General features: G+C 45.3%; 2 protein-coding genes across 3 annotated transcripts in view; one reads left to right on the forward strand and one right to left on the reverse strand.

The window, feature by feature from the left end:
- FAM91A1 (family with sequence similarity 91 member A1) overlaps positions 1 to 24,560 on the reverse strand; it is a 115,402-nt gene that overhangs the window by 82,807 nt on the left and 8,035 nt on the right. The window contains exon 3 of the mRNA XM_064476865.1: positions 628 to 710. The gene's annotated coding sequence lies outside the window, so the exon portion shown is untranslated. The remainder of the gene's footprint in view (positions 1 to 627; positions 711 to 24,560) is intronic.
- Positions 1 to 24,560, forward strand: part of ANXA13 (annexin A13) — a 54,963-nt gene that overhangs the window by 20,523 nt on the left and 9,880 nt on the right. For both annotated transcript variants that reach the window (XM_010988767.3, XM_010988768.3), the window contains 7 exons: positions 649 to 724; positions 13,690 to 13,784; positions 17,241 to 17,411; positions 20,144 to 20,177; positions 20,280 to 20,359; positions 21,978 to 22,046; positions 22,459 to 22,560. In XM_010988767.3, the coding sequence (XP_010987069.1) occupies positions 649 to 724; positions 13,690 to 13,784; positions 17,241 to 17,411; positions 20,144 to 20,177; positions 20,280 to 20,359; positions 21,978 to 22,046; positions 22,459 to 22,560 (627 nt within the window). The remainder of the gene's footprint in view (positions 1 to 648; positions 725 to 13,689; positions 13,785 to 17,240; positions 17,412 to 20,143; positions 20,178 to 20,279; positions 20,360 to 21,977; positions 22,047 to 22,458; positions 22,561 to 24,560) is intronic.

The raw sequence follows: 24,560 nt of genomic DNA on the forward strand, positions 1-24,560 counted from the left end.
CATCGTTAGCTGTGGAAAAATTAGTGCAAATATTATGCCAATGACTGAAGTATGGGCAACATTACTATGTATACAGATCTTCCTCTCCCCAAAGAGCAGTAAAAACCAAATAACTCTGCTATTTCCGTCCACATGGTAGCTCTGACCAGCTAAACATCATGTCTCTCATTGTGTGAATGGCAAAGCTTTAGCTCAGGTTGACAAGTGAATCAGTAATAAGATCCTAGAACCCTCAGCTTCCGGCCGGCAACACCTATTCCCTAGACATATTCATGTCTCATGGCAAAGGCGGAGAACCAGCATTCAGGGACACTGGCCCACTGTGTTACTCTCTGTTTCAGAAACAGACACACAAAGGTGGAGTTGATGTGAAAATCGCTCCTCCCAGAGCTGGCCAGAGTGATTGTCCTTGAGAACAGAGGGGCCCATTCTCTGTGGTCATCCCAGTCCAGCTGGCTCCAGGGAGTACCAGCCATCTCTCGAGGGCCAGAGTTTCCCCAGCTGATTTCCACATGTACCCCCATGTAAAGTGGCATCTGGTCCCTCATTTAGATGACGGTTTGGTCTTCCAGTTAGCTGCCAATTTCAGCCAGAGATAATTCTTAAATGCCTGCATTGTCCACTTACCTTTTCAAATATTTTCTCTAGGCCAAAGAGAAAAGTCATCAGGGTTTTGATGCGGATCGAGATGCCAAAAAGCTGAACAAAGCCTGCAAAGGAATGGGTATGAAAGATAACTTTGTTTGCTAATTTACTTCTGAAGTTGATTAAACTTGATCTCAGGTCCAACTCTCCCATGATCTTAGGAAGATGACCTCGCACTTCTCTTGTATATTCCAAGCTAAGTTGATCACTTTTAAGGTTCCCTTTATAAAAATTCCCAAAGTTATAATCAGATTCTACTGCTTTTCAGGATTCAATATAATAGCTAGAAATGGAATATGATGACATTTAATTTGAACTTGAGGTGGGGGACTCTTCATGAGAAGTGCTTTCATGCAAATCTGGTGTCATTTAAACACTCTGATGCCTTTCATGGGAGGTAGTGGGGCATCAGGTCTGATGAGAAGTGGATCAGGGACCTGAGAGGTACGTCTAGAAGTAAAGCAAGTGGAGATAAAACAATGGCCAAGGGCAAGAATCAAACATCAACACTGGAGAAGCCATTTCCATCTAGGCCTAAGGTAAGTGCTTGGCCCAAACGGGAGACTAAGCAAGAGGTCAGCAGTAAGGTAAACCCAGGAACAAGGTGGGATGAGGGAGGGAGCATCTGGGACTAGCACCATGAAAAAAGGCTCTGGAACCCAAGGCGGTCTCTGTAAAAGAAGGTTCTAATCCCAGAAGCCTGGAACAAGGTGGAGCCCAAAGCTCAGATGGGAGGATTTACCTCGAGTGGGAGGGGGAGGAGGGATGGAGAGCAGGAATAGATACACTCATGGGTGCGGGAAGAGGAGAAGGTTGCAGGTGGTCATGCCTGGTAACTGGACATTGCACAGAGAGTGGGAGGCAAGGTTATCTGCTAGAGAGATGGGTTTGACAATGGAGTATGGAGCTCGGGTGAGAATTTGGAATAGCTCTTGAGTAGCAAAGAAGGCAGAGGTGGCCAGTACAGACAAGGGCCCCACTGAGTAGGAGAGGAAGGAGGAGGAGGAAGAGGAGGAGGCCAACGAGCAAACCCACCTGCCTTCAATGTTATCTTAAGTTCTGGGACTTCGCAGAAAAGGCAGCTTTACAGTAACAGGTAGCATTTATTGAACTCTTTTTGCCATACATGTTGCATGCATTACGTCATTTGACAATAGCAAACCTCATTTAATCCTAATTTTCCAAAAGGTTAAACTGAGATACAGAGGGGTTAGGTGACATGTCCAGACACACAGCTAGTGAGTAAGTGGGAGAGCCAGCATTCAGCCCAGGCAGGAATTAATTCCCTGCTCTGGACCACCAGCTGCGGACCTTCCTAGCCTAGGGCAGCTCTCATTACCATGGGGGCCTTCAGGGCTCTTTAACACACAGCTCATATTCATTCAGCAAACCAGCAAATGCTTATTAAGCACCTTCTCTTGGGGGTCATGTGTGGCATGTTTAGGAACTTGTACTTAATTCTGAGACAAGGTGGCATCAAGGAAGAGTTCATTTAGAAAGTAACGTAGAGAACTGACTGGAGGAAGGTGGGAACAGAGGTAGGGAGACGTCAGAAGGGGACCAGGAGACAGATGATGAGGCTGGTAAGGGCAGGGAGTACAGAAAAGAAGGAGAAGATTTGAGGCATTAATGGGCAGACACCACAGGGGCTGGTCACAGACTAGTCGGGGTGTGAGGGGAAGTGAGAAGTCAAGAAGAACCCCCAGGTTTCTGTCTCGGGGAATGAGACAGGGACTATCATTCATCCAGAAAAGGAATATAAAGTGGAGGTGGAAGTGGAGGTCATACTTCAGACATGTTGAATTCAAGTGTCAGAGGAAATCCAATGGAATGCTCCAGAACATTTTCATCACCCAAAAGAGAACCCCACATACATTAAAAGCCACTACCCTCTCCTCCCTCCCTTCAGGTCCAGGCAATCCCTGGTCTACTTTCTGTCTCTTTGGATTCACCTATTCTGGACATTTCATGCAACTGGAATTATGCAGTATGTGGCCTTTTGTGTCTGGCTTCTTTCACTTGGCATAGTGTTCTAAGAAGACAGATGCCAGATTTTTACTTAGAAGTGAACTGTGGAGATTTATTTTTCCAGGAATGGGTATCATGGCCATAAATATGGCCCCTATATACCCATATATAAATACGGCCATAAATTCTTTGTGTGACTCCAAAGGAATGAACTGGGATCCAGGATGGAAGTTATAAGAAGACATATTTTGTTTCAGCATAAGGAACTCTCTAAGTATAGACTAGTCTTCCTTGCCCAAGAAATGTTGGAGAGGTCCCAAAGGAGTTGGTGTTGGAGACAGTCTGGGAGGAGAATGGTAGAAGGGAGTCATACATAGTAAGTATTGTTGAATAGATCAGAGAGAGAGCTGGGAATGAATGGTCACAACTAGGTTGCTTGGTTTGGGGGCATCAGAGGAAACTCAGCAGGCAGGAGCTGTTCCTTGCTCACATCCTAGCTAATCTTGTGTTTGGACAACAGCCGTCAGGAGACACGTTTCCCTGGATGTGTCAGGATGTTTATAACTGACTTTTCCTGAGCAGCTGAGCCAGCCTCACAGGTGTTTCCCTGATGCCTCTCCAGTGAGAGCCTGACATCTGGATGTGGGTTGGAGACAGGAGCTGAGGCGGGTGTGGGAATGTTTCAGCTGTGGTTTGTGATAAACCCCCGAGTTCTTAGCCACCACGTGTGTTGAGATCACTAAGCACAGATGGAGCACCTACTGAATGCCAAAGTCATGCAGTGTTCTCGTGCCCCTTTTGGGTGTGGCCACGAGGTGGGACCACTCTTATGCTGGTTACTGTTGGAAAGCACCTTCTACATGCCAAGTGCTAATCTGGGTACCGCACACACGTCACCTTGTGCGACCCTCCCAGCAACCCTGAAAGTTGTGTTATAATGACTTAACAGATAAGAACACTGAGCTCAGAGGCTAAACACTTGCCCAAGGTCAAAGAGTTATGATATGAGGGGGAGGGGGTGATTGGAAACTAGAGCCATCTTGAAAAGCTACCATTTGGATGAAGGTCTAAAATTCCAACCTCTTGTAATAAGAGCTTGCCAAAGCAAAACTGTATCATTGGCAAGACTTGTCTGCAAGATCATGTACCTATCTCATTGATATACCAGCCCTGCCAGGGCTGGATTTAAATGCCTAGAGCCATGCTGTCCAATAGCCTCGAAGGTGAGACATACAGGTCATTTTTAATTTTTGAGAAGCCAAATTTTACAAGAAAAAAAAATACATAAATTAATTTTAATAATATACTTTAGTTAACTCAATACTGCATCAAAAATATCATTTCAACAGGTAGTCAATATGAAAGTTATTCATGAGCTAAATGACATCCTTTTTTTCATATTAAGTCTTCAAAATACCGTAGATGTTCTACACTTAGAGAACATTTCAACCTGGACCGGCCACACTTTGAGTCCTCAATAGCCACGTGCATCCACTGTGTTGGGCAGAGTGAGGTCAGAGTCCCTCTACATCATAATGTGCACTCCCCACCCACTCATGTGATTCAAAATAATAAGATGCTATTCCATAAAATGGAATTTGGTTTTTCCAAATAACATAAAACTGACAGATTTCCTTGTTGTTTCTTTGGTGTCCATGCCTTCCTGGTTCCTAAGTACCGGCTTGGTCTGGGTCTTGGTTAACCCAGAACCCCTGACACTGACACTCAGGGTCCCGTGCCCTGCTGCTGCCCCCATCCCAGCAGGGCCCCTCTAAAAAGAATGGCTTACTCCTGAGAGGGTATGGGCCCCAACATCCACTATTTTCTCTGAAATGGGAAAGATTTGCCATCCTTCCTCCTAGAAATACAGAAACAGGGTCTTCAAGGGGAAAGCTGCCATGGAGATTACCTAGGCCACAGCTACTTCTCAAACCGTATTGCATGTTTGAGTCATCAGGGGGCTTATTCATATGCAGATTCTGAGTGGTTTCTGAGATTTGCGTTTCCAATAAGTTCCCAGGTGACGCTGAAGCTGCAGCTCCTGGAACCACACACAGGGGAGCAAGGGCTAGTTCATCTGCGATCCACAGGGGTTAAGCAATCCTGCCCAAGCCACACAGCCGCAGAACTGGGCCTGGAACTCAGATCTCTTGACCCTGAACCCAGTGCTTTCTCTGGTCACACTAAGCAGGGGAGTGAACTGCAGACCCGGGTTTGAGCCCCTGCTCGGCCACTTACTGGTGCTGTGAACTTAGTTTTCTCATCTGCAAAATGGGGCTAATAATGTCTCCTCACATGGAGGTGCTGAGGATAATGCAAGCAGCACAGTGCCCAGCACTTTCTTTTTTTAGCAGTATTTTCATTAAAAAAATTTTTTTAATTGAAGTATAGTCGATGTGCAATGTTTACATCGTTAGTTAGTTCCTAGTGTACAGCATAGTGATTCAGTTATGCATGTATATAGGTACATTAGCTCTTATTTTATGCTAATCTCCTCCTTTTGAATAATACAGACACATCTTGTTTTGCTGCATTTCACTTTATTGTACTTTGCAGATACTACGTTTTTTTACAAATTGAAGGTTTATGGCAACCTTGTGTTAAGCACGTCTATTGGTGCCATTTTCCCAACAGCATGTTTCTATGTCACATTTTGGTAATTCTTGCAATATTTCAAACCCTCCACTAGCAAAAAGATTATGACTTGCTGAAAGCTCAGAAGATGGTTAGCATTTTTTTAACGATTAAAGTATTTTTAAATGAAGGTTCGTACATTTTTTTAAGATGCAATGCTATTGCACCCTTAATAGGCTACAGTACAGTGTAAACATAACTTTTATGTGCACTGGGAAACCAAAAAGTTCATGATTCACTTGGTTGCGATGTTCACGTTATCGCAGTGGTCTGAAACCAAACCAGCAGTATCTTTGAGGAGTGTCTGTTTGCTCAGATCCAAAATCTACACAAAGCCAATTAAATCTGTTTGAGCAGCATGTAGACCCACCCTTGAGTAGCCTTTGTTCTCCATCACTGAGGGCGTACCGAGGCAAATGGTGCCCCTCTAACCAAATTTATGTCCGCCCAGAACCTGTGATTGTGACCTACTTGGGAAAAGGGCTTTGCAGATGTAATTAAGTTAAGGATATCAAGATCATCCTGAAATACCTGGGTGGGCCCTAAATTCCTTAACAAGTGTCCTTAAAAGAGGCAGAAGAGAAGGGGACACAGGGAGAAGGCCAGGTGAAGGCAGAGACTTGGGTGATGCAGCCACAAACCAAGGAACATGAAGGACTGCCAACAGCTACCAGAGCTGGAAGAGGCAAGGGATCAGTTCTATCCCAGAGACTAGGGGGCGTGGCCCTGCCAACACCATGATTTTAGACTTCTAGCCTCCAGGATCATTGGGGGATAAATGGCTGCTGTTTCAAGCCACTGTGTTTGTGGTGATTGATACAGCAGCCTCAGGAAACTAACACAGTGGGCACCTAAAAAGCAATGACCCACCCAGGCGGACAAGATTCTCCTCCATTCATCACTTCATCTATCTTCCTGACACCTACATTTCCAAAGGAGGAGCTGAGGGACTGGGAAGCCCAGCGGAGTTAGTGGAAGAGACTGGCCCTCACCCTCCAGAGATGGGGCAGCGGTCCCGGGGCTCTGCGAGGCTGGTTAGGGCTGTCATTGGCGCCTGCTGGGAAACGAAGCCTGGCCACCCACGCCCTACGTGATCACTCACCGGGCACATGAGTCCCGGGTGTGGAGTGGAGGGCGCATCAAATCCAGCAGCCTTTGTCCTGCCAAAACTCCGCTCAGTGGCTTCCCAGAAAATTGCTGTGAAAGCAAAAGCCCGGAGGCCCTCCGGCACACCCGAGGCTGATGATCGCCCCGGTTCTGACCTCTGCTGTGTAATTACTCCACTGTGTCCGATGCATGGTCACGGCTGAGGTTTCTTCTCTTCTCATTTTTTAAAATGTCTTTCCCAGAACCACTAGGGACTGGCCCCAGGGCCTCAAACCATTGTAAATGTTTACAGGAAATGGTTCTGCTTATATGACACACATACTGTGAAATGCAAAATGAGGTCACTGTTCAGTAAATTGCTTCTTGGTTGGGGAGTGGGAACAGCTCCCTGGATAAACCTGAGAAGCAGACTCAAAGAGCTTGAAGGAAATCTAGTCATTTCCAGGCTCTCCCCAACCTTCAGGCTGCTGCTGGGCCACCCCCAGACAGCTCTGCTCTCCTTTTTAAAAGCATTCCAGGAAGAAGAGTCTAAAAAAAATCTTATTTTTACTCAATTTTCCTGACTTATTCAGATATAAGTTGACTCTGGCATCAGAGTAGAGGATGTTCTATGCGTCCCTGCTACATACAGCCCACCTGATCAGCACATGGAGCTGACTCCCCTGCAGAGACCAGCTTCCATCATAATGCGGTGCAAACTTCTCCACACGCATTTAAACATTCATTCATTCAGCAAGTCTCCTGATAAATACTGAGTGCCTTCTCTGTGGGCATAGCAATGAGCAGAGCCCTCTGCTTTCTTGGAACTTGCAGGTGGGGTGGCAGAGACAGGACAGAGAAGGAGCACAGGCAATGGGAGGGACAGAAGGAGAAGCATCTACCTGTCCCAGGAAAGTCCAGTGTGTTGAGTCCTGAATGAGGAATGGAAGTAAAGGTGAGGATCCAAGCTAAAGGTCTTCCAGGTGGAGGCAACAGCCCAGGCTGTTTGTTATTCTGGATTTGAATGGGGTCTATAGAGAAAAGTTTGAAGCAGAAAGGCTGGTCTGCTCAGCAGAAAGGTCACTCTGGGGACAGCAAATGCTGATTGGAAAAGGCGAGAGTAGGCCAGGAATCCTGTTTGGGTATCAGCTCCGCTGAGTGATATGACAGAGGGGAGGATGCAGGTAAATGGGTGGATCTGAGAGATACTGAGGAGATGAAATAATGAGGTCTTAGCAGGGACTAGATGTAGGGTGAGGGAGAAGAGGGAACCAGGGCTGAGACCCTGGTTCCTGGCTGGCACAATACCCCGAATGGACCACCCGGGAGGTGGGAAGGCTCCTTCCAGGATGATGATGTAAGGCTCCAGGTCTGAGATGTGGAGGCCCTAGACCTGGGCAGGAGCAGCCCACGTGGAAAGAAACGGGCAGATTCAGGGATTTTTACGAGAAAAAGAAATTCCTTTTGAGATGAGGTTAAAAAGAAATAATGTCACCGAGGAAGTAACTGGATACATATGATGTAGGCGAGGCTGGAGGAGGAAATGCAGAGGAACAACAGAAATAAGTGTTGGAAGTGAACCGGAAGGAGGTAGGCCATGAACTCTTACTGTTTTTTTGCAAGTGAGCTCATCCTAGAATTCTCTGTTTCTCCAACTGCAATCAAAGAGCTAGATCTTCCCAGAACTGTCAAGGTGGAACTAAACCTTGAGACTAAGTGAACAGCCTGGGGACACGAAGCTAGTGGCTGTGCTGGGAGCAGCACACAGCTCTCTAACCCTTGGGGCAGAGCAGTCTTCCCAAGTCCTGGCTCTGTCTTCCCAAACAGGGCTGTGAGGCTGGTGCCGGAGTCCAGGCCAGCATCCGACACTTCAAGTCTTTGCCAGCATTCCTTTTTTCTCCCCTCCCCCATCTTCAGCCATGTCCCCCTCTACCGCTTCCCACACTCATCACCCAGATTTTTCCTGCTCCCAACTCGTCTGTCAAAATGCATCAAAATGCATCTGCCCCATCTCTTGTCCCTTCAGGTTCCTCATCTCTCAGCTGGGTAGGAGTGGTCGTACAAGTTCAACTAATTCGGCTCCATTCAAAAGTTAGGGAGCACATGCTATTCAAAGGCAGCGAAGCTGCCAGCAGGGCCAGGAACAGTCTAATGCAGGAAATCTCCAAACTTAAGACTGTGAAGAGAGGTTTTCTGAATCCTTTCTTGAAGTCTTGAGATACTGCTGAGGGTAATGGGTGTCCTAGTTTCCTAGGGCGGCCATAACCAAGTGCCACAAACTAGGCGGCTTAAAACAAGAGAAATTTACTGTCTCATGGTTTTGGAGGCCAGAAGTCTGAAACCAAGGAGTCAGCAAGCCATCCTCCCTCTCAAGATACTAAGGAAGGACCTGTTCCACGTCTCTCTTCTGGCTTCTGGGAGCTGCAGGCATTCCTTGCCTTGTGAATACATCACCCCAAACCTCTGAATTCACACTGTGGTTCTCCTGTGTCTCTTCACATTATCTTCCCTCTGAGTCTGTCTCTGTGTCCAGATTTTCCCTTTTTATAAAGACACTAGTTATGTTGGATTAGATCCCACCCCAATGATTTCATTTTAACTTGATTACTTTTGTAACGACCCTATTTCCAAATAAGGTCACATTCTAAGGTCCTGGGGGTTAGGGCTTCAACGTATTTTGGGGCGACACAATTCAACTCATAATAGTGGGTGTTCCCTGACAGCTGGGATACAAGAGAAGCATCAGATGGGAGGTCTGCCAGGGTATCCGTTCCCATGGAAATGTACACATTGCTAAGGACCAAGATGGACAAAGAGATAACATGCAAACAGAGCTTTACTATTGTCTAGATACAGATTTCGCAGCCTATCTCAGCCTCTCAAAGCCCCTATGCCATCAGATTGTCATAACCTCCATCTGCCAGAGGGTACAGGTGAGACTCAGGATAGCACTGCCGAACAGAAATATACTATAAGCCATAAACGGAATTTCAAATTTTCCAGAAGCCACATTTTTTTAACGTAAAAAGAAACACGTGAAATTAATTTTAATACTGTATTTCACTTGACTCAAGATATCAACATTTCAACAAGTAATTACTATAAAAAATTATTGAGATAGTCTACACTCATTTTTTATACTAAGTCTTTGAAATCTAGCAAGCATTTTGCACTGATAGCACCTCTCAAGTCAGACTGGCCCATTTCAAGTGCTTGCTAGCCACATCTGCTACGGGATTGCACCACACAGCTCTAAAGTGAGTCTTTCAGCTGGTATGTGGCAGAACCAGAATCCAACCCAGCTTTCACTCCAGAGCTTACATTTCTCCCACCACACGAGCAGCTTCTAACACCAGGGGGCTGCTAGGGGAGAGTCCATCTCCATGAACTATTCCCCTCTTAAGTTAAAGTGCTACCGTGTGTGATCTGCATTCTGGAAAGTGCCTTTAGAGAGAGGACACCTTAGCCTAAGTAATTCTAATAGTGGAGACGTCAGGGCTCATGATAGGAATCACAAAGAGGGTATTTGGGGACCAGGGGGAGGTACTTTTCTGGGAAACCTCAAATCTCCATTTAACCAGCCAGCTGCTTTCACCCAACTCTAATTCCAGTAGCGACAGATTCAGCCAATACCTTGGGTGTGGGGTTAGGAAACCGGCTGTAGCCCACTGGCAATCTCCATCAGCCTCCGCCAAAGCTGTCCCTGAATAAATGTGTAAGCCAAGGAAAAGTAGTGTGTGTTCAACACATATGCAGCTTCAAACAAATCTGCTAACCTCCCTGACCTCCAACTAGACCGCAGCCCCGAGGTTTACCTCTGTCAAAAAATCTGGAGTAACTGCTGGGTACCGCTGGGTGGGAGGTCATGGAAACCAGCCCAGGGCCTGGGAGTTCTTGGTTCCCTGTTGTACAAGGTAGAGAACTGCACCCACCCCTTCTTCCCAGCCTGTGATAGGCAAGGTCCCAGCATTACCCAGCAGTCCTTGCGCCTCCTCCCTACAATCACACAGGCCTTCCTTAGTTCCTCTGCGTGCATCTGGCCCCTGGTCTCCCTGAAGTCTTATTTAAACATAAATCACACTTGATGGCAAAACATTTGGGTATTTCCACAGACACCGAGAGACTCACGGTAGCGCCCAATCTCACCTCTTGTCTCACGGCGGGTTGGGCACAATGGGGACAGAATCAGAGGACAAATAGGGACCCTGCCTTCAAAGAGCTTTCCTTCTGCGTGAGGCACCAAGACCTCCTCAAGAGAGGCAGAGGACTGGGTGGGACGCACACCAGCCTGGAGTTACAGGGGCTCAGCTTCTCACCACTTTTTTGTGGGTAAATCAGTGCAAGGTCTTTATTTATAAAATACTAAGTGAAGCCATGATACACTGTGAACTCACTGTGCCAAGGGATTCAAAGCTAAGTAAGACCTAACCCTTGCTGCCAGAGTTTGCAATCTATCATACTTTCAGAACTCAACCATTCAACTACCACCTTCCATGATTTCTGTCCATCTGAATACTACTGACCTAACATTTTTCTTTTAATCAACTCATTTTTAGTCCCTATCCTTCAGAAAACATCAGCAAAACCTTGGGTTTAATGACTTACTTCTATATATGTTTTTAAAATTTACATTAAAATAAACATATAACTATTAAAATTTTAAATGGCCTTTCATCTTTCATTCCTAAAATCACCTTTAATTTCTCCAGTCATATGCATAGCCCTACACATTAGAAAAGCAGATCTGATGGGCGAAACAGACCCAACACACTCTTACCCAAGGAAGATGGAAGTGTCACCTAACAGTGAACATTACTGTTTAGTGACCACTCCAGATGGCCCAGGTACTAGGCTCAGAATGTCATGCACATGCAATATTATACATATCATATACATATAATCTTATAAAATCTCATATAACATGCAAAGATTCTAGAGATATATATAAGCAATACTCTGAAGGGACAGAGGGAGCAGAAAATTAATGTTTGATAATTTCTAAAAATGCTTTACCTACTGACAAATGTGTTCGAGGTCAGGTGAGTGAGCCTTGGGCTGGTGTGTGCAGAGATGGGTTGAGAACAGATTGAAACCAAGCTGTAGGGAGTCTCAATGCCATATTAAGGAATAATCACTTAATTCTAGAAATCATGAGGAACCACTAGTGGTTTTTAAGTCAGGGAGAGAAATGAATACACACAACCTTCCAAATGATGGTTCTGATGACAGCATGGAGGGCAGGCTGCAGAGACCAGAGCCTGGTGTCAGGGAGACTAAAGGCAAGGAGGACAGATTAGGCACTGGCAGGAGGAATGATGAGGGAAGAGCTGTCTCCTAGGTGAGACAGACGGGACGGGCTGGTATTGGAAAATAAAAGAGGCCAAAGGCGGACCCTCAAAAGTGACTTTGAATTTTCTAATTCAGATGATGCCACACACTGAGATGAAATTAACACGGCGGGGAGTGGATTTAAGGACAGACAGGATGAGCGCAGTTTAGCTACATGGGAAACTGAAATGCCTTGGGATAGTCATGGGGAGATGGCCACCGGCAGCAGGAAATAAGATCTGCGCTCCAAGGAAAAGGGCTAGAGGCGCTAATTTAGGATTCATCTGCCAAAGGGCAATGGACACAAGTGAGTGAGGGAAGAGTGGCGGCAATTAACAAGGAGAACTGGAAGCTGAGCGTAAAGGGCAGGTGAAGAAGGGCTGCTGGAGGATGCTGAGACGCGGGTGGTGGAGGCACTGAAGGAAGGGATGGAGGAGAGATGGAAAGCACTCAAGCAGAGAAGAGTCCATGAATTCAAATACTATGGAACAGTCAGGTACACGTGGGAACCAAGAAGAGGCTGTGAGCTGTGTTTGTTTCCTCATCTGTAAATACGAGTTTGGACCAGAAGCTTTTGGATGCTCCTCCCAGCTCAGTCACTGGGGTGACAGCCCATGGGAGGGTGGCCTCAGCGCCAGCCCCACCAGGATCTAAGGCAGCCCAGGAACACTTGGTTCCATGACCCCTTTGCACTCACAGGACCGCCATGAATCCCTCCTTGGATTCTCTCATTTCATTCTCACAATAGCCTTGTTCATTATCACCCCCATCTTACAGGTGGGAAAACTGAGGCTTGGCGAAGCTAACAACTTGCCCAATGTCATACGGTTTAAGGATGGAGCCATGATTTGAATCCAGTTTGAAGAAATCCAGTTCAGGGTTGGCTGATTAGTCTTTCTCACTCCCACACCTGCAGCACCTGGGTCATCTTTCCAGTCCTGTCGCCATGTTGAGAAAAGGATACTCTCCCCTTCTTTCTTATTCATTATCATTTTGGTATGAATCGAATTGCCTACAAGGAGCAAGTATTAATTTGAGCAGGGAAAAAAATCTTTTTAGAAAGAGCGTGATTCAAAGGAGTTTAGAGACAACTGCTTCTCATGCTCCCAGTAAGGAATTTTCTCCTGAGATTTGCATGTTTATGGCTGGGTTTAACAGTCTATCAATTTAGGCTTATATCTTAATCTTTGCTACTCCATTTTAAGCACCTGGAGACCAAGGATCATACCATATTTTTTTTTTTAGTTTTTTTTTAGGTATAATTCACACACCATAAAATTTACTCATTTAAAGTGTTCAATTTTGTTGTTTTTAATGTATTCACAGAAATATGAAATCATCACCACCATCAATTTAGAACATTTTCATTACCTTAAAAAGAAACCTCCTACTCTTTAGTGATCACCCCTCTGCCTACTCCACCCCCAGCCACTATTCTACTTTCTGTCTTTATAGATTTCCCTATTCTGGACTTACATGTAAACAGAATTATAGCATGTGGTCTTCTGTGATTGGCTTCCTTCACTTATCATAATGTTTTTAAGGTTCATTCATATTGTAGGAAGTGTCAGGACTTCATTCCCTTTTTCTGGCTGAGTAATATTCCACTATATGGCTATAGCATCTTTTATTTATCCATGTGTCCATTGATGGACATCCAGATTGTTTTCATCTTTGACAATTATGAATGATGCTGCCAAGAGCATTCGAATACAAGTTTTGAATGGACATAGGTTTTCATTTCTCTTGAGTATATGCCGAGGAGTGAAATTAAGGCGGAGACCATATTTGTTCCTCTTTCTGCTACAATGCCTAGCACTGTGCTTCAAGCATTGTGAGGCCTCAATGGATATTTGTCAAGTGAGTGAAAAGAATACAGTTCTCAGCACAAGACATTCAAGTCAAAGGGTCCATCTAGGTTCCAGCAAAGCCTCTGACCACCACCCTGGCTTCCCCACATGGACTAAAATAAACCTCTGGGTTTTTTTCTTGCTCACTGTGGTTTTCTCTCCTTCTCCTGCATTTTAGGAACTGATGAAGCCGCCATCATTGAAATCTTATCAAGCAGGACATCGAATGAGAGGCAGCAAATAAAACAAAAGTACAAGACAACGTATGGCAAGGTGACGCTGAGGGTCCTGGGCCAGTGTGCACGTGGCTTTGACCATGATTGTCTCTTCTGCTTCCTTTACGTTCCCAAGGCAGTGAGGAATATCTTTAAAGCTTTTTTTTTTTTTTTTAAGTTTGAAACCTCTTTTATTTAATACTTTTTTGACAGTCTTTTCTTTTTTCTTTTTTTTTTAATTGAAGTACAGTCGGTTACAATGTGTCAATTTCTGGTGTACAGTACAATGTCCCAGTCATGCATATACATACATATATTCATTTTCATATTCTTTTTCATTAAAGGTTATTACCAGATATTGAATATAGTCCCCTGTGCTATACAGAAGAAACTTTTTTTTCTATAAAGCTTTATTGAGTTAGCCCAAGAGAAATGAAATGAAACAACTATTCAAAAATCTAACTGATTTCAGAAGATCTGAAATTGCTTTGTTAACTTAATAGCCTATAAAATCAATATTTTAACTTATTTTTAATTGACTTCCTTTTTTATTAATCCTTCAGTCATTTTTTTCCACTCGTTTGATCTAGTCCCACATATTAACTTATAGATAGGCAAGTGATCTGAAAATTAGTTTAAGTTTTCACAAGTGGGTCTTTATACAAGAACTGTTTGTTTATTCAGGTGTCTTCAAGAATGATATATTCTTCATAAGTGATTGTTTCAAAAGCTAAAAACAAAACAAAACAAAAAAACCCAACCAAACAAAAAGCCTCCATTTCATTAAGCATCAATCCTTCTTCTTTCTTTAAGTTTCTTTTCTTTCATTCTTTTCGTTGCTGATGGTGTTGCTGTGCATAGAAATCTTTAAGAATGCATTAGGCTTTCTATTTTCTTCATTAATATATAATGAACACAATTTAACATTTTCTTAATTAATGTTATTTGCAAAGTAAATATTAATGATTATGTTGCATTCTAATCCAAATGTATAAAACCTTTACAGTCTCAATAACTATGTATAAGTAGATAAAGAGATGGAGATGGATTTTCTTACTTATTTGACACTGGATAGGCAACTGTCTCTTCAGGCCTTGGTCTCCTCACAGATAAAATGAAAATAGTAATTTTGCTGCCTTCTCAGGCTGCTGGGGGAAAAATCACGCAAGGTGATGTTGACACATACCAGTAAAGGGAAGCTATGATAGGTATGATTGTTTCCATTTTAGCGAGAGGAAATGTGGAGCTCATCTCTTTAAATGCCTTCTGCAAAACCACACAGTAAGAAAAAGAACCAAGACTCAAATCCCAGTCTTCTGTCTCCAGGACCAGCCTCCACTCCTGGCAAATCCGTTGTCATGAGAGGAGCTATTTATTTATATGTTAAACGGTCTAGACAGCTGTGCTTTCATAGCTTCTTCTGCTTCTCTCCTCGTAATCAGGCTTGTCAATGTCACTCGGTGACACTGATGAAAATAAGTGAAGCTTCAGTTCAGCTGCATTGAACTGAATTGAATAACGTTGAACTTTCATCCTTGTCAACGTGTCTATCTACAGCAGCCTCTCAAGTGCTATGTCTATTTCTGTCCTGCTGATACGGAAAGTCAGAGGCAGGCTTCTTAAGCTTCCGTGTAAAGTAAGAGCAAATGGGTTCAAAGTGAGGACCAAGGGGCCCTGTTAAACTGGTCACGCTCTCGCACAAATCTTGGCAGATCCTACACCTGCCAGTCATTTGCTTCCTTTCTTCAGACAACCGAGACTGCCAAAGAGGTGATCTAGAACCATAACGTGACAAAGCTGGAAGACGTGAGGGATGACCAGATATAAATCTCCAAGTCAGCTGAGCTCCAAAGAGAATAACCATCCCAAGGTGACACAGCTAGTTAGCAGGAAACCAGGATTAGAGCCGAGGTATCCTGAGCTGGCTCCCGCGTCCCAGCAGAATGTAAACACACAAGGATTTGTTTTTATGCTTGTGGTTTGTAAGAGCAGGCAGCTGGGTTTCTCTTCTCTGCAGTTCTATATAATGTCCATCTGATCTGAAAAAATAATTCCAGTCTTTGGGTGGATCCACACCAGAGTACTGACCAGAGGCCCGTCTTCACAAGACTCAGGGTTAGATACAGCAACTGCCACAGGGATGGAGGCAGTAATGTCACAACCTGCTTTTAAGACTGCAGATCCCAGGGCCTTGGACAAAAATCTTCTGGGTTTTTCTCCCAGGCCTGGAGCTCAGAGGTTCATTTGAGAAATGGTTGATTTGTATTTTCTCTGAAAGTTCCATTCAGGATGGAATAATAATAATAATAATAATAATAATAATAATAATAATAATAATAATAATAATAATAATAATAATAATAATATAATAATAAAAATAATAATAATAAAAATAAAAATAAATAATGACTTACTGAATATTTAAAATGTGCCAGCACTGTGTTCAGTGTTTACATGGATTGTCTCATTTAATTCTCCCAACAATCCTAAGAGGTAAGTCTTACCATTCTCCCCATTTTTCAAAGAAGGAAACTGACAGTTGGTGACACTCAGACATGTCCGAGGTCACAGAGCTACTATGACTATGTTGTTAGCTATCAGGCCATGGTGCAGAGTAGCCAGACCCACTCAGTGCTGTAATTTGGGGTCCTGAAATGCCAGCTGGTCTGTTGGCCTCCAGTCTGACCCACACGGGGCTGTCTCTCTGCGTGAAGGAACTGCTTGGAGGTCCCTCATTTAAGTTGGGACGTTGATGACTGCAGTTGGACTGACCGCCCATTCTTGACTCTTTCCTCATTCAACCATCTAGTCAGAGGGAGATAGGTGGCAGCAGGTGGTTCACTTGTGATTAGAGGGTCTTGCCAAAAACAGGATGCAGATGAGAATTTCATGTACTTCCCCTCCCCTCATCTGAGTTCTTTCCCACATGCGTCTCTTTCAGGATTTAACAAAATACCAAAGGGACTGTACATCTGGTTTGCCCAGGAAAGTCCTTCTTTATTCCTGTTGTCCCCCTGCAATTATTCATAGTGTCCCCTTTCACTCTCAAAAGCAACCCACTTTGGACAATGAATGATCTGATTTCCTAGAGATCACAAGCCTGCATTTCAGTCCTCTCTAGCCAAGGGTTTGGGGGTGAGTCCTCCATCTTTCTGAGGTTCAGTCAATGTCGGTAATGCCAATGCTGTCCTACCAGGGTCATTTTGAGGATCAGTGAGAAAGCTCCCTGAGCCCTAAGATGTTCTGCAAATGCTGGTTGTTATTGTGATTCAGCTCTGGGGTCCCCAGCTCTGAGCAGGGGATCTTCTCTCTGCCTCTCTGCCAGCCTTGGGCAGTCGGTGACCTCTGTCCTCCAGAGCAGGTTACTCAGCCCACAGAGCTCCTGTCTAGATGGTGCCCCAGGGGCTCACAACAGGTGTCCTGTCGCCCCTGAGGCCATGCGGTGGGGAGAGCCGACATCTGTCCCTCTGCTCTCAGGCCCTTCCCAGTCAAGGCTCTCGCTGTCTTCCTACAGGACCTGGAGGAGGTGCTCAAGGGTGAGCTGAGTGGAAACTTCGAGAAGACAGCTCTGGCCCTTCTGGACAGCCCCAGTGAGTACGCTGCCCGGCAGCTGCGGAAGGCCATGAAGGGCCTGGGCACGGACGAGGCGGTGCTCATCGAGGTCCTGTGCACGAAAACTAACACGGTGAGTCCTGGCCAGGACCTGGACCCGCCCCCGAGAGATGGTCCACATGCCCATCAGAGATGGTTACGGCCCCCAGAAAGGCACGTCCTCCCCGCATTCCACCCACAGAGTGAGCAAGTGTCTGGGCAGAGATGTGTCCTCTTGGCCCGTAGGAGAGACACCTCTTCCAGTCTTCTAATCGTCAGTCTTGGTGTTGCTGCCCCTGGCTTGACAGAAGAGATCCTTCCAGAAGAGCTGGGTCAATCCAGCTTTCATTTTTCTAAAGAGATGCACAGTTTTATACACAGGAGGAAAGTTCTACTTTACTCTCCCAGCCTAACTTTGCAGGTTCACTGGCATGAGTGATGCAATCAGAAGTCCAAGCATGGCTGCCTCTAGCACAGAGCACAGATACAAGGCAGGGAGGTGGGTGGTGCCGAGGGGCTCCCAATGAGCCCCCTGGGGCTGCCACCACCTCCCCAGAGGCTTCGTGTCCTCCCATCAGCAGACCTCGCCCCTTGTCCCTTGGGCACATGCCACCATTTCAGGAGCTGAAAAGAGCATTTGTTAAGACCCTAGCAGAAGCCCACAGAAGTCTCTGATTCCAGAAGCCACAAGGGCCAAGGAATTCATCAGGGAGGGTCCACAAATCATTATTTGGAGACCCCTCCCTCTTCCACAACCCCCATCACGTAGAATGGGAAGGTCCAGGAAGGAAAACGCTAGAAAAGCCCAACATCCTTGAGGCCCCCCAGGTAGGAAACAGAAGCAGTGGCTGGAGCAGGCAGCAAGGAGAACCGTAACAGCCCTCTGAGGCTACAGTGCGACTTAAGCCTTGAGTGCCGATGACCCGAGCTGGCTCTTCCTGCTCAGCCTGCGCCGTGCTCCGTGCGACAGCTGCAAACCCCTTTCCTGAGCATCCCTGGACTTTCTTGCCTTCCCACAGGATAATAAAGCCCCTCCATTTTGGGAGTTTCCATTTAGGATTGTGCCTCAGAGGAGGGTTAGCACAGGAGGATTGCATCCATTCAGTCCAACAGCCACACCACTTCCTTACTCAACATTCCTATCCTTTCCAGAAGCACCCAAGTCCCAGAACCCAGCATCCAATATCCGGGCCATCAGCAGCCTGCCTTGGCAAGAAGGTTCATTCACTCCTTATTTTTCTAATCTCGTTTGTCCATATGTGGTTCACCCTTAGCCTGAGCTTCTTTTAAGTCCTGGTCCCAAACAGTGAAAAAGATCTTGTTTTCCTTCAATCAAATAGATTTGACAGTAAGAAGAAGAAAAGCAGGGAGAGAGCTGTCCCCGGGTTCAGGCAGATCCTGGTAATGGGCTGGAAGGAGGAGAAAGGGGAGGGGGCTGTGTCATCACGGGTGTTCAGCCCACACCCGCCTTGCACCTCCCTCCCACCCACCAAAGCAACATCAGCCTGGTTCCTCACCTTCTGTTGCCCCCACTACTGTCCCCCCGTCGCTGCCCGCTGACTCTCATCTTAGACAGTCTGTGGGAGATGCGGGGGGACATGCTCTGATACGCTGCTGGTTCAAGTGTAAACTGAGGCCGCTCCCGGGGGGGGGGGGACTTGACACAAGCCACTGAAATATCCAGCCATATCTTATTTTATTGTGCTTCACTTCACTGTGATTTGTTTTTGTTTTTTACAAATGGAAGGTTTGTGGCAACCCTTCGCTGTCAGGTCTATCGGCACCACTTTTCCAACAGCATTTGCTCGCTTTCTGTCTCTGCCACTTTTTGGTGATTCTCACAATATTTCAAACTTCCTCCAGCAAAAGATTACGACTCTCTGAAGTCTCAGATGATAATTAACATTTTTTAGCAACACAGTATTTTTTAACGAAGGCATGAGCATTTTTTAGACATAACACTACTGCACACTTAATACACCACAGTATAGTGGAAACATAACTTTGATATATGCCCTGGGACACCGAAAGATTCATGTGACTCGCTTTGTTAGGATATCTGTTTTATAGGGGTGGCCTGGAAGCGAACCCATAGTAACTCCAACATGTGCCTGTGAAATAGTTCTTCTCAGCACACACCCTAGAGAGAGACTTGCCTTCCTGCACACAGCAAATTGTTTACTGAGTGAAGCCTTGTTTGAAATAGAGAAAAATTGGAAACAGGCAAAACGTCCATCAATCGGAGGCTGGCTAAATAAACGGGGGCTTACTGTAGGATGGAACACTGTGTATCCATTAAAAAAAAAAAAAAAAAACAACTAGGTGACTGATTCTGTATAAGCTTGGCTGGACCTCCAGGATATAGTACTGAGTGAAAAAAATAAGTCAAAGAACAAATAATATGTAGTTTTCCACTTCTTAAACACAGATAAAATAATTCTATGTATTTTCAGTAGCACATATATATGTGTACAAATGCAAAGACAAAATATTTGGGAAAATTTGCACTGAACTTCTAACTCTGGCTACTTGGATGGGGGTGGCGGAGTAAGAGGGAGTGAGGAGGTTGAGTAAGATGTTGGCTCAGCTGTAATAGATGGACTTTTAACTAAGGAGAAAGAATGCGAAAGGACTCCTTCACAGAGCCAGGGACTTGCTCCAGGCCTCATCCTTGACCTGTAGGGACGGCCCCCTGTGGAGGAAGTCAGGAAGGTATCCTGTGACCAGAGACAATCTCTTGCCTCTTCCTTTTGCATGTCTCTGCCTGTCTTATCAACTAACCCAGCCCTGGACTACTGATTTTTTTTTTTTTATTACCTTTCCTAGGAAATCATTGCCATTAAAGAAGCCTACCAAAGGTGTAAGTGATCTTTTGTTCTGACTTTAGATAAAGAATGTTCCTTCCAAAATACCTCTGGGAAACTAAATCTGACTTCTCCTCCCCATTTCTCTTCCCCTAAAGTATTTGACAAGAGCCTTGAAGCAGATGTCAAAGATGACACAAGTGGAAACCTAAAAAAAATTCTGGTATCCCTGCTACAGGTAAGAGTAAAGAGGTCTCACCTGCTTTATGATCTTGGAAAATAGCTCTCGGCAACATGAGACAATGCTGAAAAAGGCAATGCAGATGACAAACATTCCCTTCTTTTCTTAAAAATGTTATGGAGGGATCCTCGACCTGTGTTCTGTCAGCTCAGCTATTGTGAAATGATTCAATGGGGATTTTCCTCATAATAACAATCCACCTAGTCATTTGCAGTTACAATCCCTTTTTGTTAAGGCGTTATCTCATTAAGCATCATCACCTCATTCTGCCAGTGAGGAACCTCCAGGTTTACACACAGCCCAGGAGCAAGAACCAGCCCATCTGACCCCAAGCAGGGCCATTTTCACGACACAACTCTGCACTTACTTCCAGGATTCACCTCGAGTCTAAGTCCATAAAAACCGCTGCAGGGAGCTTGGCCGGGAAAGCAGAGCTTTCAGAATTGGCCCTGCTGGGACACAGCCCCCGGGCCTCCAGCCAGATGGCATCTGCACTCTCATCGACACATCCGTCTTTATGAGATTGTGTATTTCCTCTGTTTCATTACTCTTTGTGTGGATAGACTCACAATAGAGAACACACAGACTAGACTTCAGCTGTAGCAGGAAGAGTATATAAGTGTCCTCCTGCTGCATAACAAACTGCCACTAAACAACACAGATCTATGATCTAGCAGTTTCCATGGGCCATGAGTCCTGTTATGGGTTAGCTGAGTCTTTTGGCTTGGGGTCTCACCAGGCTGAAATCAAGGTATTGGCCAGGGCTGCCATCTCCTCTGAGGCACGGGGTCCTCTTCCAAGCTCCCTGGCTGTTGGCAGAGTTCTGTTCCCATGGCTACATGACTGGTGTCCCTGTTTTCTTGCCAGCTGTCAACCAGAGACCACTCTCAGCTCCTAGAGGCCACCTGCAGTTCCCCGCCATGTGGCCCCATAGACAGTTCAGAGCATGACAATTTGGTTTCTTCCAGGCCAGAGGGAGCGCATCTCTCTGACTTCCATCTCTGACATTTTAAGAGCTCACCTGATTGAGTTGGACCCACCCAGGATATACCTCCTTTGATTAACTCAACTATTTAGGAATCTTAATTACATGCGCAAATATCCCCTTTGCCACATAAGCATAACATCATCACAGGAGTGATATCTCACCGTAGTGACAGGTCTTGCCCACACTCAAAGGAAGGGGATCAAAAGGATGTGGGCCACTGGGGTCATCTTAGAATTCTGCCTGCCAGGAAGGGCTTAGGTTAGGCCTCCAAGGCCTTCCAATGGCCAGCATTCAGGGCTCTTCCGGACTGGGACCCCGAGAGGTGAAATTTGATATTTTTGGAAGGAAGCTTATTAGCTTTGCAATGGACTCGTTCTAGGGGGCATCATGAGGTTGCTTAGCAGTCAGTGACCCTGGTTTCTACAAAATGAAAAAATTGTCACAGAAGGTACTCTGTTTATCAGTTGTGCCCAAAAGATGGCAGCAAAGAGCAGCGTTGCCACTTGGCCAGGCTGAGTCTAGCTTCAGGCCACTCCTCTGAAATCACCCCCTTTCTAGGACTTTCCCTTTTTGTGCTCTGTGGTCAAACAAGAGCTCAAGTTAATAACAATGTGTTGATTTTTCTAGGCTAATCGTGATGAAGAAGATAATGTGGACAAAGATCTAGCTGGTCAGGATGCCAAAGAATTGTATGATGTAAGTGTGCAGACGTGCCAGTCTCTGCCAATTCTTTTTTTTTTTTTTTTTGTTAACATTACTTCCAACAAACGTTTCTTTATTTCACATGAATTGGAATGACTTGGGAAAAATAAGTATGATCTTTAAAATATTTTTCAGATACACAGGCTTCATGAAATTAAAAGAATTGTTTCTATTCTTATACTCGGGTTAACCAACTTAGACTCATTTTGGAACAAGGGAGGGTATAAATATAAATAGATATGTGAGGTATACTTGTGGGCTAGAAGTTTAAATTGCTTCGTCAATCAATTTGGCTTCTGTTCAGTGCATATTTTATTGTTTCCTGTAAGGGAGGGCTGGTCACAGCTCTGCATATTCAGTCTCTTTGCAAAAGTTTTTTTCAAAATGTTTGCACTTGGCCCTTTAGGCAGGGGAAGGCCGCTGGGGCAGCGACGAACTGACCTTCAACGAAGTCCTGGCCAGGAGGAGTCGCAAGCAGTTACGAGCCACCTTTGAAGCCTATCAAATTGTAAGTGATTGAGCACTAGGGTGTGCAGTTCACACTGAAACTCAGTCTCAAGTTATTTCCAAAAGAAGCTGAGCTCTGGGATATGGAACTGGGGGGGAAGGCACAGGAGGTGTCTTTTACCACAGTGGTTCTCAATCAGGGGTGACTTTGGCCACCTCCCACCGCCCCCAAGGGATATTTGATAATGTCTGGAAACATCCGAGGTCATCACTGCTGGCTGTGCTGGGAGGAACAGTGCTACTGGCATCTAGAGGTCAAGGCCAGGGATGCTGTTAAACATCCCACAATGCACAGGACCGCCCCCCACAACAAAGAATCACTCGGCCCCCAATGTAGTGCCGAGGCTGAGAAATCCCGCTTTGCAACAGAGGCTGGGAAAGCAGAGAGGTGTCAAGTTTAAGAGCAAAGCGCTAGAGTCAGAGGGTCCAGGTTCAAATCCTGGTTCTGCCACTAACAACTGACCAGACTCCTCCATCCCCATTTGTAAAACAGAGACCGTGATCTTCACCATCACATCCTCATGGGGTTATTCGAAGAGTTAAGTAAGATGAGTGTCAAAGGCTCAAGACAGTATCTGGCATGTGGGACACATACAGATGTTTCCTGTGATTATTATTCCAATTGACAGTTGGGTTCCCAATGCCTACTGCTCCTGAGACAGATGTGATAAGACCTCAGAGATACACTCCTGAAAATATACGTATAAATTACTTCTATACAATGGTTTTTCATCTAATGATAATTTTAAGCCAACAAGGTGAGGTAGCTATTTCTAGGCACTTTGTGGTTGAGCCCATCCCTGAAAATCAGTCTTTAGTCACAAGAAGCCTTTTGTGAAATATCAGATTTAGGGGGGGAGTCCTCCCATCTTATGTTTGTGGAGTGCTTTTAACTATGCAAAGCCGTTCTGTGCCCTGTATCGCATTTCAATTTCACAACAGGGCTGTGACTCTAAAGGAAGCTGAACGGCCATCGTTACCCACAACTGCTGGACAAGGAAAGTCTGTTGTGAGTAAGGAGCCATCTGTAACTTATCAGGACCACACAGCAAGTCAGTAGCAGAGAGTGGATGAGAACTCCAAGATTCCCCAGCCGGAGCGCCTACCTCAGCCCGAGCTGGCCGCTCCTCACTCAAAATAGCGTTTCCTATGTGTTGCCAGCAGATGAAAAGACAATAAAACTTTGGAATTTTATCATTACTGTATATAAGCCTTTAGGGCCCTCCACTTTCAAATCGTGCCCAGAGTCCTGATCAAAGGCAGCTGACCCCGCACTCCCCTGGCCTCGAGGCCTGGAGCTGTAGAGATGGAGCTGGAAGACTTCTCCGTGACCCAGACCCTCTTCCCACAAGAGGAGTCATGGTTGGAGATCCTGGGGTGGCTGTCCTTGGGGGTCATTATAGAAACACACACGTGTGACTGTGCGTGTGTGCGTGTGTACGTCAACTACTGTCTGGCCAAGGATACGCTCTAGGCCGATCGTTCTCAAAGTTAATCTTGAAACAGCAGCAGCAGCATCACTTGACAACACGGTTAGGATGAGAATTCTTCATCCCCGCCCTGGACCTGCTGAATTAGATTCCTTGAGGTTGGGGTCCCACGGTCTGTGGTTTAACAAATCTTCCAGATCCTGATGCATTTTAAGGCTTTAGAAGTCAGCTCTAGGCTGCATACTAGCTGTAGGACCCTGGGCAAGTTCTTAAGAGTTCTGTGCCTTAGTTTCCACAACTGTAAAACAGTAATAGTAGCTACTTCTCAGGGTTAGTAAGGATTAAATGAACTATCGGAACCAAAGCATTTTGTGCCTAGCATGCAGTAGGTGCTCAATTAACACTGGCAGTTGTTAGGAGTCTCCCTGTGTGAACCAACAGGGTCAAAAATCAGAGCTAAAACTCAAATGGACAATAAGATAATCTATTGATCTGATGATTCTTTACATGAAACCAGCTCTAAAACACTAACTGTTCCAAAAGCTTTGCTGCAACATCATTCTTCTTGATC

Source organism: Camelus dromedarius, chromosome 20 (genome assembly GCF_036321535.1).
Source record: "Camelus dromedarius isolate mCamDro1 chromosome 20, mCamDro1.pat, whole genome shotgun sequence".
Classification (NCBI taxonomy): domain Eukaryota; kingdom Metazoa; phylum Chordata; class Mammalia; order Artiodactyla; family Camelidae; genus Camelus; species Camelus dromedarius.